Source organism: Pan paniscus, chromosome 19 (assembly GCF_029289425.2).
Source record: "Pan paniscus chromosome 19, NHGRI_mPanPan1-v2.0_pri, whole genome shotgun sequence".
NCBI lineage: Eukaryota > Metazoa > Chordata > Mammalia > Primates > Hominidae > Pan > Pan paniscus.
Genome location: NC_073268.2, coordinates 74,854,026 through 74,868,388, shown reverse-complemented (window position 1 = coordinate 74,868,388; position 14,363 = coordinate 74,854,026). Strand labels below are relative to the sequence as shown.

At 44.9% G+C, this 14,363-nt stretch overlaps 3 protein-coding genes across 8 annotated transcripts in view; 2 read left to right on the top strand and 1 right to left on the bottom strand.

Moving 5' to 3' along the window:
• RAD51C (RAD51 paralog C) overlaps window positions 1-3,178 on the bottom strand; it is a 40,691-nt gene extending 37,513 nt beyond the window's left edge. For all 5 annotated transcript variants that reach the window (XM_057300283.2, XM_057300285.2, XM_057300280.2 and 2 more), the window contains exons 1-2: window positions 3,045-3,178; window positions 612-870 (exon numbers count right to left, since the gene is read on the bottom strand). In XM_057300283.2, the coding sequence (XP_057156266.2) occupies window positions 612-870; window positions 3,045-3,162 (377 nt within the window). In that variant the 5' untranslated portion in view covers window positions 3,163-3,178. The remainder of the gene's footprint in view (window positions 1-611; window positions 871-3,044) is intronic.
• A 551-nt stretch (window positions 3,179-3,729) lies between these two features.
• IGBP1C (IGBP1 family member C) overlaps window positions 3,730-14,363 on the top strand; it is a 31,828-nt gene continuing 21,194 nt past the window's right edge. The window contains exon 1 of the mRNA XM_034942581.3: window positions 3,730-3,893. The gene's annotated coding sequence lies outside the window, so the exon portion shown is untranslated. The remainder of the gene's footprint in view (window positions 3,894-14,363) is intronic.
• Window positions 3,738-14,363, top strand: part of TEX14 (testis expressed 14, intercellular bridge forming factor) — a 141,637-nt gene continuing 131,011 nt past the window's right edge. Inside the window, exon 1 of one of the 2 annotated variants that reach the window (XM_003817371.5) lies at window positions 3,738-3,893. The gene's annotated coding sequence lies outside the window, so the exon portion shown is untranslated. The remainder of the gene's footprint in view (window positions 3,894-14,363) is intronic. The other variant, XM_034942579.3, reaches the window with a different exon arrangement.

The window sequence follows — 14,363 nt, the reverse complement described above, 5'->3', positions numbered from 1 at the left end:
GCCACCATCCCCGGCCTCTTTTTTTTTTGAGATAGGGTCTCACTCTGCTGCCCAGTGATGTGATTAAGGCTCACTGCAGTTTTGACCTCCCTGGCTCAAGCGATCCTCCTGCCTCAGCCTCCCAAGTAGCTAGGACCACAGGCATGTGCCACCACACTCAGCTAATTTTCCATTTTTAGTAGAGACGAGGTCTCACTATGTTGCCCAGGCAGGCCTCAAACTCCTGGGCTCAAGCAATCCTCCTGCCTCGGCCTCCCAAAGTGCTGGGATTATAGGCATGAGCCACTAGCCCTAGCCATAAATCTACTTTCAAACATCTGACTTTCAAATATAGTCTCAGGAATGAATAAAGCAGAAACTTCCTGTTTAACCTTATGACTGCAGTACAATTTGCAAAAGAAACACTTTTTCACATCAGAATAATTGCATACATTTATCAAGAAGGGATAATGAAGTAACACAAATAGTAAGCTAATTTTTGTTTAATGCACATACACACTTAAAATTAAGAGCACATATATATCTTATTTGGTTTCCTGACGATAGTATAAAATACTACTTTCATAATATGTTATTAAACCCACCCTTAAAAGGAGAACACTTTATTTTACCATAATTGTGTTTTTCCAACACCTGGTGCACCACAAATTTCTGTTGTTTTCATTAAGGGCACTCCACCCCCAAGAATATCATCTAGTGCTGAACAGAAGGTGATTATGAAGCCCTGGGTATGCTCCTGCTCAAGAAGTTCCAGTGCTGTACACTTCTTGCGTGACTCAGATGTACCAGCATATCTTGGTTTATTTGTGAGACATTCTCTTCTGATAATTTGCAGAGTTTCTAAGGCTTCTGCTTTAGATATCCCAACTTCTGAAAGTAAAATAAGAAAAAAAGAACCCCAATTTTAGAGATTTAAAAGTGTAACATGATAATCGATTGTCTTTATTAATTTGTAGACAACAGTGATGCTAGGAGTGGAGAAACATAAAAATGCAACATTCTATCAACCATTTAATTTTTCAGTTTGGCCGGACACAGTGGCTCATGCCTAAAATCCCAGTACTTTGGGAGGCTGAGGCAGCCAGATCACCTGAGGTCAGGAGTTGAAGACCAGCCTGGCCAACATGGTGAAACTCCATCTCTACTAAAAATACAAAAATTAGCCGGGCATGGTGGCACGCGTTATAATTCCAGCTACTTGGGAGGCTGAGGCAGGACAATCACTTGAACCTGCACCACTGCACTCCAGCCTGGATCGCACCACTGCATTCCAGCCTGGATGACAGTGCGAGACTCTGTCTCAAAAAAAAAAAAAAAAAAAAAAATTCAGCTTAATAAAGGTATTTGTTTTCTTAGTCATCACATAAAGAATTACCTATTACCTCAGAAACAATTCAACTAAACTTTTCTGAGTACCTACAAGTGTCTCAGGAAGCAGAAATAAAAATGTACTCACTATTACCATATTTTTACTATCCCTTTTGGTCTTATGAGGCCATAATTATCTCGCTCTCATAAGGTATACAAATTATTTTTCAGATGAGAATGAAAATAGATGTTTTAACTGCTTAAAACAAGGTACAACTTTAAGAAGCACATATGCATGTATTATTTATAATAAAAACTTTTCATGGAAATAACTGATGTAAAAAATTCATGTATCACTCCAAACTAATGAGAACAATTATTCAAGGCACCAGCATTTTAAAGAATACATTTATGCTTCCTCGACTACACAATTTCACCCATCTGACAGTGTGGCCTGAGAAAAGAAAATGGCAATTACAAAACAAGCTGGTGAAGAAATAATGGTGAGGATGACATCACTTATCAGTCTGATATATCAGTGCTTGATCTGATAAGAATATGAGCCATAAATATGGGGCTAATAAAAGACAATGGTGATGACAGCATTTAGGAAATGAAAATCCTATCAAGAGCCTGAATGCTGGAATTAGATTGCCTGGGTTTGTAAATCCTGGCACCACTTACTGCGTGACTTTGGGCAAATTACTTCACTTTTTCTTTTTTGCTCAGATTTTTTTCGTCTATAAAATGGGAATGAGACGATACATGTAAAAAGCTTGGTAGAGTATCAAGACCATCTAAAGTAGTCAATAGTTGTTAGTGATCATTATTATTCAGGGTCTCACATTTCTTCTTTGAAAAGAACTTGTTGAAGAAAAAAGAGCCCATCAAATTTTGGGGGACACAGTCTGCGCGCGGTATGACTTAAACAGTTAAGGCTGGGTCCACGAGACTTATTCTTTAGAGGCGAATTGAAACCTCTGTATTTTCCATCAGTAAGGGCAGTAACTTAAAATTCTGTTCCATCTTCTTCAGTGAATAGTACAGGTCCAGACATGTCATAGAGTAATGTGCACAACAAGTGACCACCGCCAGCCTCATATTTGTATGTCTCAGGATGCAGTGGTTCCCATCTGCAATGCTCTGGAATATGAGGTTTTGGGTGTTTCAGTTAATTACGTAAGAGGAGAATATTCTTTCTACTGCTTCCTCAAGATTCCGGGGATTCTACTCCCTTTCTCATTCTTAGTGTCTCTAGTCCTACACAAAATCCTGCATTTCTGAAATTTAACCCTTACCCCTTGGATCTTGGAACAGCAAAAATTAGACAACCAATTCTGACTCCAGTATTTCCTAACCCAGTTAGCATGAAAAGTTACCTAAGCTCCCCAAGATATCAGTTCTCTCATCCATATACTGAATATAATAATCTACGTAAGCGGGTTGAGGGTTAAATGAGACAATCCTCAAAGCATTCAGCAGGCATTGCCAGAGGAAAAGCAATTAGTAAATGTTTTCACGACCACAGTTCTCCTAACCACTCAGACAACTTGTAAGTGGAGTCGAGGAGCTCTTTCACGCTGTAAACATGGACGTGGGAGGAAGCAGAATCTAACGGAGACTGGGCTGAAGGCCGAGGCGAGAGAACGAAGACTGAGGCGGCGCTGACGGCGGCCGGTGTGCCTCAGTGTAGGGGCAACCCCCCTACACCTCAGCTTGCCATCAGGAGTCATTACCTTTGCTAAGCTCGGAGGGTTTCACCTCTAGGAGTTCCTCAGCCGTCTGGAACCCCGCAGACACCAGCTTCACCCGCACCACCGGAGACAGCGGGAAACTCACCAAATCCCGCTGCATTTCAAAGCGGAACGTCTTCCCGCGCACTCGCGCAGGCTCAGCTGCTAACCCCTGAGCAGCCAAACTCCGCACGCCCTCGCTGGGGCGTGCGGCGTGACGTCAGACGTAAAGCGGAAGGGGCCGGCTCTGCGGCCTGGCCGCACGGGGCTCCGGGCCTTGCAGCTTTGCGCAGTCTTGTAAATTTTCACACTTATGCACCATTCCGTTTTGATTCCCCAAAATCCCATTTAGAGATTCCTCATCAAATGTACACCCTGACTGTAAAACGATGGACGGAGACCATAGGACGGAGAGCCAGGCCCAGTGGGTTCTCCACGCCACATTTCCTTGCCTCCACCGTGGCCTGTAGGTGAAGCCTCAGAGTCATTAATAGGAATGATCTCGAGTGGGAGTAGTGAGCGTAACGAGCACACACTAGCCAGTTACCATTATTTTGGTGTGAAAAGCTCAGGGAACAATCATTAGAATTAATCTGCGTGCTCTTTGTAGAGTTGCAGTCTCTTGGCTCTTCCCGCTGACCGTCCCCCTTTTCTGACCCCCCCCCCCAACCACCACATTGCTTTTCCCGCCCTCGCGAGGGATTGTGGGCCAGCCCCCAACGGCCGCTGGGAGGGATCAGTCCGCATTCCCCGCACCCACCCACGTCTTCCCGGGAGTCGTATCCCGAGCATGGAGGTTACTGAGACCGTTATTTCTTCATGGCCTGCCTAGCTTAAGCAGTAGCTGGAAAAGTAAGCAACTAATGTCCCCATTAGTGTGTCTGGGCTCCTGGGGTCCTGAGAGGGAGGGGCTGGGCTACACCAGAGCTCCTTTTGTGGTACAGACTTGGGAAGGGGTGTTCAAGCAGTGGTAGTGACCCCCTCTAAATTACAGAACTTCGGGGAGGAAGACAAGCAGTTTAGAAGGTGGTTTATGAGTTCCTTCCTTGCCTAGGTGAGTGTAACTTATTTAGCAGGGGGTAACTTATTCCCTACCTATTGGCGATTTTTTTTTTTTTTTTGAGACGGAGTCTCACTGTGTTGCCCATGATGGAGTGCAGTGGCACGATGTCGGCTCACTGCAACCTTCGCCTCCCGGGTTCAAGTGAGTCTCCTGCCTCAGCCTCTTGAGTACCTGGGATTACAGGCGCACGCCACCATGCCCGGCTAATTTTTGTATTATTATTAGAGAAGGGGTTTCACCATATTGGCCAGGCTGGTCTCGAACTCCTGACCTCGTGATCCGCCTGCCTCGGCCTCCCAAAATGCTGGGAGTACAGGCGTGAGCCACCGCGCCCGGCCCTGTTGGCAATGATTCTTAGTCTTGACTTTTCTTCCCAGCTTAGAAGAACTTTCTAAATATTGCAAATCAGAGCCCTCTACATACTTAGATCTAAAAAAGGAAACAACGTATGTTGAGCACTTTAGCAAATCCCACACATTTCAAATGGCCATAGCCATGCCAAAAGGAAGATAAGGACATGGAAGCTCAGCATATAGTTTAATATCAATTCTGATAAAAGAAAAAAAGCTGGCCGGGCGCAGTGGCTCGTGCCTGTAATCCCAGCACTTTGGGAGGTCGAGGCAGGTGGATCTTTTTGAGCTCATGAGTTTGAGACCAGCCTCGACAACATGGCGAAACACTGTCTGTACCAAAAGTACGAAAAATTAGCCTGGCATGGTGGCATGCACCGGTCGTCCCAGCTACTCAGAAGTCTGTGGTGGGAGGATCCCTTCAGCCTGGGAGTGAGCTATGATCACGCCACTGCACTCCAGCTTGGGTGACAGAGTGAAACCCTGTCTCAAACAAACAAAACACCTCAGCACAGTTTTCTTAAAGCCAAGATTCAAACCTAGCATCCTTTTTACTCCCCCGAGCTATTAAGATTTTGAGTCCCTACTGGCGAGGAGAATACGAGAAGCATTTATACCCCATTTGGTAGGTCAGAGAAAGTCTTGTAGGACTGGCCAAAATGTGGTTGGCCACTCAACCCATTGCTTAACTTCTAATATGGTCTATATTTGAGCACTCAGTGGACGCATAAATACTATCCTCAGGGAGAATTCATGCTTATGCTTATAAAGCACCCAGATTCTTGGGTGAAGAAAAAACATGGTATTACCACATTCAACAATAAGTCTTCAGTTAGTTTGGTCAAACTCAGTGGAATCGGTCATGTTTAGAATTTCTTTCGTTGACAGTGGAAAGTTCAAAACTACTTTGGCCTGGCACAGTGGCTTAAGCCTGGAATCCAAGCACTTTGGGAGGCCAAAGAGGGCACATCGCTTGATCTCAGGAGTTTGAGACCAGCCTGGGCAACAGGGCAAAACCCCATCTCTACAAAAAATACAAAAATTAGCCAGCATGGTGGTACATGCCTCTAGTCCCAGCTACTTGGGAGGCTGAGGTGGGAGAACTAATTGAGCCCGGGAGGTTGAGATTGCAGTGAGCTGAGATTGCGTAACTCCACTCCAATCTGGGCGACAGAGCGAGACTCCATCTCAAAAACAAAACAAAGCAAAATAAAAAAACAAAAAAAACCCCACTCAACTCTATCTATAGCTGTATAATTTAAGTGCTATTAATATCTTCTGCAGATCACAAGGTCAGGAGATCGAGACCATCCTGGCTAACATGGTGAAACCCCGTCTCTACTAAAAATACAAAAAATTAGCTGGGTGCGGTGGTGGGCGCCTGTAGTCCCAGCTACTCGGGAGGCTGAGGCAGGAGAATTGCATGAACCCAGGAGGCGGAGCTTGCAGTGAGCCTAGATCACGCCACCACATTCCAGCCTGGGCGACAGAGCGAGACTCCGTCTCAGAAAAAAAAAAAAAAATCTTCTGGCCCTTGCCTATAATAATTATTTTCATCATCATTCTTAAGATGTCTTTAATGCAATTTGCTCTGTAGTCATGCTTTCAAACTGGGATCCAGGTTTTTGAAGCCACGCACTAGGAACTAAACAAAGCTATGGGATAAATATGGAAGGTGCACCTTCTTGTGTAATCACTTTTCTCAAAAAAAATCTTTCAGGGAGGGAAGAGTTAAATGATTTACCTCAGTCATTTGAAATGGTTTATATTAAGCAGACATTACATCTGTGTAGTGTGGATAAATCATTAAAATTTTTGAAAAAGAAAATAAACTTTAATAAAACATGGGGTAGGCCGGGCACGGTGGCTCACTCCTGTAATCCTAGCACTTTGGGAGGCCGAGGCGGGTGGATCATGAGGTCAAGAGATCAAGACCATCCTGGCCAACATGATGAAACCCTGTCTCTACTAAAAACACAAAAATTAGCTGGGCGTGTTGATGTGTGCCTATAGTCCCAGCTACTTGGGAGGCTGAGGCAGGAGAATAGCTTGAACCCGGGAGGCAGAGGTTGCAGTGAGTGAGATCAGGCCACTGTACTCCAGCCTGGAAACAGAGAGAGACTCCCTCTAAAAATAAATAAATTAGCCGAGCGTGGTGTCTCACGCCTGTTTCACAGCACTTTGGGAGGCCGAGGTGGGCGGATCATGAGATCAGGAGATAGACTATCCTGGCTAACATGGTGAAACCCCATCTCTACTAAAAATACAAAAAATTAGCCGGGTGTGGTGGCAGGCACCTGTAGTCCCAGCTACTTGGGAGGCTGAGGCAGGAGAATGGTGTGAACCCGGGAGGCAGAGCTTGCAGTGAGCCAAGATCATGCCACTGCACTCCAGCCTCTGTGACAGAGCGAGACTCCATCTCAAAAAAAAAAAAAAAAAATATATATATATATATAGAAATAAAAACAAAATGTGGGGGTAAAATGCAAATATAAAAATAAAATTTAAGAGAAAAGTATGAGGTCAGAGACACATCAGGCTTAAACTGGATACTTCAGTAATCTCCCAAACCCCCCCTGGGAATATGTTTTGGTTTTTCTTGCAACTTGAGGTTACTTCATGAAAAAATTTGAGAGACATTGCTATGGGCAAACCAGCATGGGCTGCGGAGTCACACAGATTTGGATTTGTATCACATGTCTGGAAGTTACCAACTATGTGACCTTCAGCAAGTTACTCAGTCTCCTCACCTGCAAGTAGAAGATAATATCTCCTGGGGTTTTGGTCAAGATTAAATTAACACATATACAGTACTTATCACACAAAAAAGTACGTAATAAATCTGAGTCTGTTTCTCAGTTTTTACAGCATTCTAATGCACATATTCAGTTGGAATAAATCCTTATAGAATACCTAGCTCAGCAGAATGCTAATGCTGAGACGTTTTTAAAAAATGTTTACAATTAGGCCAGACACTGTGGCTCACACCTGTAATCCCATCACTTTAGGAGGCTGAGGCTGGCAGATCACTTGAGGTCAGGAGTTCAAGACCAGCCTGGGCGATGTGGTAAAACCCCGTCTCTACTAAAAATACAAAATTAACTGGGGGTGGTGGAGGGTACCTGTAGTCCCAGCTATTTGGAAGGCTGAGGCAGGAGAATTGCTGGAACATGGGAGGCAGAGATTGCAGTGAGCCGATATTATGACACTGTACTCCAGCCTGGGCGACAAGAGGAAAACTCAGTCTCAAAAACAAAACAAAACAAAAAAAGTCTACAATTGTAAAAGTGCCGAAGTAGAGTACTTTTATATATTTTATTTTCTTTGACTTGATCCACAGTAATCCTATGACTGGGGTCTCCATTCAGGATTAGCACTCTGAAGACTAGATCACTAAAACAAGATTAAATATTTATTAAATGCTAGTTATGTGCCAGATGACAGGGTAAACAAGATAGATTCTCTGCCCTCATGGAGCTTATAATCTATCAGGATCTTTATTGAGTATTTCTGACATGTTGCATTTCTGACTTGTGTAGCTATCTTGATGTAATTCTAAGGGTAGGAAGGACCTATTGCTGTTAATGTCTATAGTTAACCTGTCAGAGTATTCCAATAACGAGACATTTTCAGGTTGACTAGGCTGTTTCTGGAGATGTAGGAGAGGAATAATATGAAATTTTTGTTATAGCTGGGGAGAAGTTTATTTTTTTTTTTAGCCTAAGAACATAGAACTTTAAAAAATGGTGACCACGGCCGGGTGCAGTGGCTCACGCCTGTAATCCCAGCATTTTGGGAGGCTTAAGTGGGTGGATCACTTGAGATGGGTTCAAGACCAGCCTGGCCAACGTGGTGAAACCCTGTCTCTATTAAAAATACAAAACTTAGGCAGGTGTGGGTAGAGCACCCGATTCTGTTGCTGATCAGGGCACCACTATGTAACCCGCACGGACCTATGGGCTGAACAAAGGAGGGCAAATGCGGGAATAAAAGACAAGAGACAAAAGAGTATATTTGGAAGAAGGGGTCAGGGGGTACCTTGCCTCTAGTGGACAAGGGCCCTGAGCTTTACACAGCCTTCTGTATTTATTAGGTAAAAGAGATAGTGAGAAGGGAGGTGGGAGAAGGGGTCAGCTGCTCAGTCCAGAGTAGGCTTGCAAGACCGCATTCTGTAGATGTCGCAGTGGATAACCTCAGTGCCAGGGAGTGATTGCCTCCAGCAAATCTTCTGTCGGCAGGAGCAGTCGTGAGTTTGCTCACATCCTGCATTCATGATTAACAGTTTGGTGTTTGATCATAGAGCCTCCAGGGGAATGCTGAGTTGGTCACATCCCATGGGCCTTCAGCTCCCTACAGGTGTGGTGGTGGGCGTCTGTAATCCCAGCTACTCGGGAGACTGAGGCAGGAGAATCTCCTGAACCCCAGAGATGGAGGTTGCTGTGAGCTGAGATCCCTCCCCTGCGCTCTAGGGTGGGTGACTGAGCGAGACTGCATCTCAAAAAAAAAAAAAGGTGACCTTTCATGTTCAAGTGGGTTTGGGAATAGGAGAAAGAAGTCAATGTTGTTCAGACTGAGGAGAAAAACCTCTGAATAAAGGTATAGCTTTAGAGGTGGTTATGATAAAGCTTCTTTAAGGCCTCAGACATATATACTAGCAGTATCAATTTTACAGGACCTTATACATAATAGAAGCCCAATATGTATTTGTTGTCCACGACTCTTTGAAACATTCTCTTACTTGGCTTTTTTAATGCCACACTTCTGATTTCCTTTCTACATATTTGGCTTTTCTGTTTGCTTTGCAAGCACATCCTCCATAACCTGGGCATGGCAGTGACTCTCAAATTTGTATTTCTAGCCCTGACCCTCTGCCCTCCAGATGCAAATATCTAATTGCCTACTGGACAATTCAAAGTCTCCTCCAACTCAGCCTAACTCATTACTTTCACCCCATTCCCAGAACTTTGCCCTCTTCCTGCATTTCCTGACTCCATGAACCACATATCCATCCTTCCATTTGCATAAGCCATAAACCTAGAATCATCCTTGACACCTCCTTCCCTTTCACTCTGCATGATCATATCTCACTGCAACCTTGAACTCCTGGGCCCAAGAAAGAGATCCTTCTGCCTTTGCCTCCTAAGAAGCTGAGACTAACAGGCACATGCCACCGTGCCTAGCTAATTTTTAAAATTTTTTGTAAAGACAAGGTGTTGCCCAGACTGGTTTTGAACTCCTGGTCACAAGGACTCCTCGGCCTCCCAAAGTTCTGGGATTACAGGTGCGAGCCACCATGATCCTCCTGGCATGATCTTTTTACAGTACATTTCAGTTATGTCACTCCTTATTTTGATCTTTTTTTGTTTGTTTGTTTGTGAGACAGAGTCTCGCCCTGTCGCCCAGGCTGGAGTGCAGTGGTGTGATCTCGGCTCACTGCAACCTCCACCTCCCATGTTCAGGCGATTGTCCTGCCTCAACCTCCTGAGTAGCTGGGATTACAGGTGCACACCACCACACCCAGCTAATTTTTGTATTTTTTTAGTAGAGATGGTGTTTCACCATGTTGGCCAGGCTGATCTTGAACTCCTGACCTCAGGTGATCCACCCACCTCAGCCTCCCAAACTGCTGGGATTACAGGCATGAGACACCGCACCTCGCCTTATTTTGCTCTTAGGATAAAGACCAAATTTCCTAATAAGGCTTAAAAAAAGCTTGCATGTTTTGGCCCCTGTTTTTCCTCTTTACCTTCTTCCTTTTCTTCTCTCCCATTTGCTTCCTATACTCCTGCTACTTTGGCCTTTTCTTAGTTCCTTGTGTGTGCTAGGCCTCATCCCTCAACAGTGTTTGCATATGTCTATAATATTACCTCTCCCTCCTTCACCTAATTAACTACTATTTATCTGTCAAATCTGACATTCTTTTTTTTTTTTTGACACCAAGTCTTGCTCTGCTGCCCAGGCTGGAGTGCGGTGGTGTGATCTTGGCTCACTGCAACCTCCACCTCCCAAGTTCAAGCGATTCTCCTGCCTCAGCCTCCCAAGTAGCTGGGATTACAGGTGCCCGCTACCACGCCTGGCTAATTTTTGTATTTTTAGTAGAGACATGGTTTTGCTGTGTTGGCTAGTCTGGTCTTGAACTCCTGACCTCAAGTGATCCACCCACCTTGGCCTCCCAATGTGCTTCAAAACAGGTCCTTCAAAACTAGGCCAAATCTAATGTATTCAATTTTTGTATTCTGACTTAACATGTTTAGAAGGTCTATAAAAATTATAAATGGATTTTTCATTCGTATTATTTCTACATATGGTTTAGATCTACATTTGAATCTTTTTTAATTTTTAATTTTATTTTCTAACCACCCATTCCTTCAACATTTGAATATTTATATGATTTTTTGGGGGACTGAGTTTTGCTCTGTCACCTAGGCATGATTTCTGCTTGCTGCAACCTCTGTCTTGAGGGTTCAAGCAATTCTTATGCCACAGCCTCTTGAGTAGCTGAGATTACAGGTGTGAGACACCACGCCCAGCTAATTTTTGTATTTTTTAGTGGAGACAGGGTTTTGCCATATTGACCAGGCTGATCTCGAACTCCTGACCTCAGGTGATCTGCCCACCTCTGCCTCCCTATTAATCTATATGAGTTTTTAAAAAATAAATGGTAGGAGGAAGAAAGCTTTTTATTTATTTATTTATTTATTTATTTATTTATTTGAGACAGGGTCTCACTCTGTCGCCCAGGCTGGAGTGCAGTGGCACGATCTTCTCACTGCCACCACTGCCTCCCTGGTTCAAGTGATTCTCCTGCCTCAGCCTCCAGAGTAGCTGGGAACAGGCACGTGTCACCATGCCCGGCTAATATGGAAGCAATTTTTTTTTTTTTTGAGACGGAGTTTCGCTCTTGTTGCCCAGGCTGGAGTGCAATGGTGTGATCTCAGCTCACTCCAACCTCCGCCTCCCGTGTTCAAGCGATTCTCCTGTATCAGCCTCCCAGATAGCTGGGATTACAGGCACCCACCACCATGCCTCACTAATTTTTGTATTTTTAGTAGAGATGGGGTTTCATCATATTGGTCAGGCTGGTCTCATGCTCCTGACCTCAGGTGATCCACCCGCCAAGGCCTCCCAAAGTGCTGGGATTATAGGCTCACGTGAGTCACCATGCCGGGCGGAAGCATTTTTTTTTCTTTCCAGTTGTGACCTAATTTTCTGAGCAGTCTTTGAAATAATCAGTTCCTTCCCCATCTATATGAAATGTTACCTTTATCGTATACTTTTATATATGCAGGTCCTATCGCTCTGTAGCCAGGCTGGAGTGCAGTGGCACCATCTCGGCTCACTGCAACCTCCACCTCTCGGGTTCAAGCAGTTCTTCTGCCTCAGCCTCCCGAGTAGCTGGGATGACAGGGGTGCACCACCACGCCCAGCTAATTTTTGTATTTTTAGTAGAGATGGGGTTTCATCATGTTGGCCAGGATAGTCTTGATATCTTGACCTTGTGATCCGCCCGCCTCAGCCTCCCAAAGTGCTGGGATTACAGGCGGGAACCACTCCACCTGACCAAGTCTCTCTTTTTTTTTTTTTGAGCTGGAGTCTTGCTCTGTCGCCCAGGCTGGAGTGCAGTGGCGCAGCCTCAGCTCACTGCAGCCCCCGCCTTCCGGGTTCAAGCAATTCTCCTGCCTCAGCCTCCCGAGTAGCTGGGATTACGGGCGTGAGCCACTATGCCTGGCTAATTTTTGTATTTTTAGTAGAGACAGGTTTTCCCCATGTTGACCAGGCTGGTCTCGAACTCCTGACCTCAGGTTATCCGCCTGCCTCAGCCTCCCAAACTGCTGGGATTACAGGCATAAACCACCGCGCCTGGCCAATTGTGTGTCTTTTTAAATAATCTACTAGATTCAGTTTATAAAGATTTTATATGTTTACTTATGTTAGTATTTAACAAACATATATTTCCTCTTTTTTTGGGGCGGGGGATGGAGTCTTGCTTTGTCACTCAGGCTGGAGTGCAGTGGTGTGATCTCAGCTCACTGCAACCTCCGCCTCCCAGGTTCGAGCAATTCTCCTGCCTCAGCCTCCGGAGTAGCTGGGATTATAGACACGTGCCACCATGCCCAGCTAATTTTTGTATCTTTAGTAGAGATGGGGTTTTGCTATGTTGCCCAGGCTGGTCTTGAACTCTTGACCTCAAGTGATCCACCCGCCTCAGCCTCCCAAACTGCTGGGATTACAGGCGTGAGCCACCGTGCTCAGCCTTTCCTCATTTTTGTCTTTTTTTTTTTTTTTTTTTTTGAGACAGACTCTCGCACTGTCGCCCAGGCTGGAGTGCAATGGCGCGATCTCGACACATTGCAACCTTGGCCTCTCAAAGTGCTGGGATTGTAGGTGTTAGCCACCGCATCCAGCTCCTCATTTTTTTCTAATCAAAGAAATGAGGCTCTTCTCAAAGGATATTAAGGTATGCAGGACCTCTGTGAGGATTATAACAGTAACATTTTTCTTAACTTGCTTAGAGTTACAAGGCAGTGGAGGACAGACATCTTTTTGCCTAAGGCTGACTCCCTTGAACAGATATTTTGATAACTAGGCCAATAGCAATGAAATTTTTGTGAAACATTGAAACTGGGACTTGTGAGGATTCATGAGCCACTTAAGACTCTGTAGGCTGGGCAGCCGGGCATGGTGGCTCACGCCTATAATCCCAGCACTTTGGGAAGCTGAGGTGGGCCTGTAAATTATCAACATTTTGTTTTGTGAAATAAAACACACTTTGAAATCTGGTTGGAGGAGTGGTCGCGGTGGCTCACACCTGTAATCCCAGTACTTTGGGAGGTTGAGGCAGGTGGATCATTTGGGGTCAGGAGTTCGAGACCAGCCTCGCCAACATGGCAAAAACCCGTCTCTACTAAAAATACAAAAACTAGCCGGGCATGGTGGCATGTGCTTGTAATTCCAGCTACTCAGGAGGCTGAGGCAGGAGAACCGCTTGAACCCGGGAGGCAGATGTTGCAGTGAGCTGAGATGGCACCACTGCACTCTAGCCTGGACGACAGAGTAAGACTCTGTCGCAAAAAAAAAAAAAAAAGAAAGACTCTGTGGCCTGGGCATGGTGGTTCCATGCCTCTAATCCCAACTGTCTGGGAGGCGGAGACGGGTCAATTGCTTGAGCCCAGGAGTTTGAGCCCAGCCTGGGCAACATGGTGAAACTCCCTCTCTACAAAAAATACAAAAATTAGCCAGACATGGTAGTGTGTGCCTGTAGTCCCAGCTACTCAGGAGGCTGACTTGACCCCTGGGGGTCAAGGCTGCAGTGAGCTGTGATGGTGCCACTGCACTCTAGCCTGAAGAAGGCACTGCTAGTCACAAATCTTCTGAAACTGGCATTTTGGTTGTAAGAATTGTTTGGTGGTAATGGCAGTATAGTTCACATACATTGCCTTTTCCCTTACATGAGTTGTTCCACCAGATTTCTTTTTTCTTTTCTTTTTTTTGTTTTTTTGTTTGAGACAAGAGTTTCCTGCTGTCACCCAGGCTGGAGTGCAATGGCATGATCTTAGCTCACTGCAACCTCTGCCTTTCAGGTTCAAGCGATTCTCCTTCATCAGCCTCCTGGGTAGCTGGGATTACAGATGCACACCACCAGATATTTTTGTATTTTTAGTAGAGACAAGGTTTCACCATGTTTGCCAGGCTGGTCTCGAACTCCTGACCTCAAATGATCCACCTGCCTCGGCCTCCCACAGTACTGGGATTACAGGTGTGAGCCACTGCGACCAGCCCTCCAACCAGATTTCAAAGTGTGTTTTATTTCACAAAACAAAATGTTGACAATTTATAGAGCATACATATACATATGTGTGTATGTATATATATATTACATAATACTTCTTTGAAAAGGAAAGTATATAA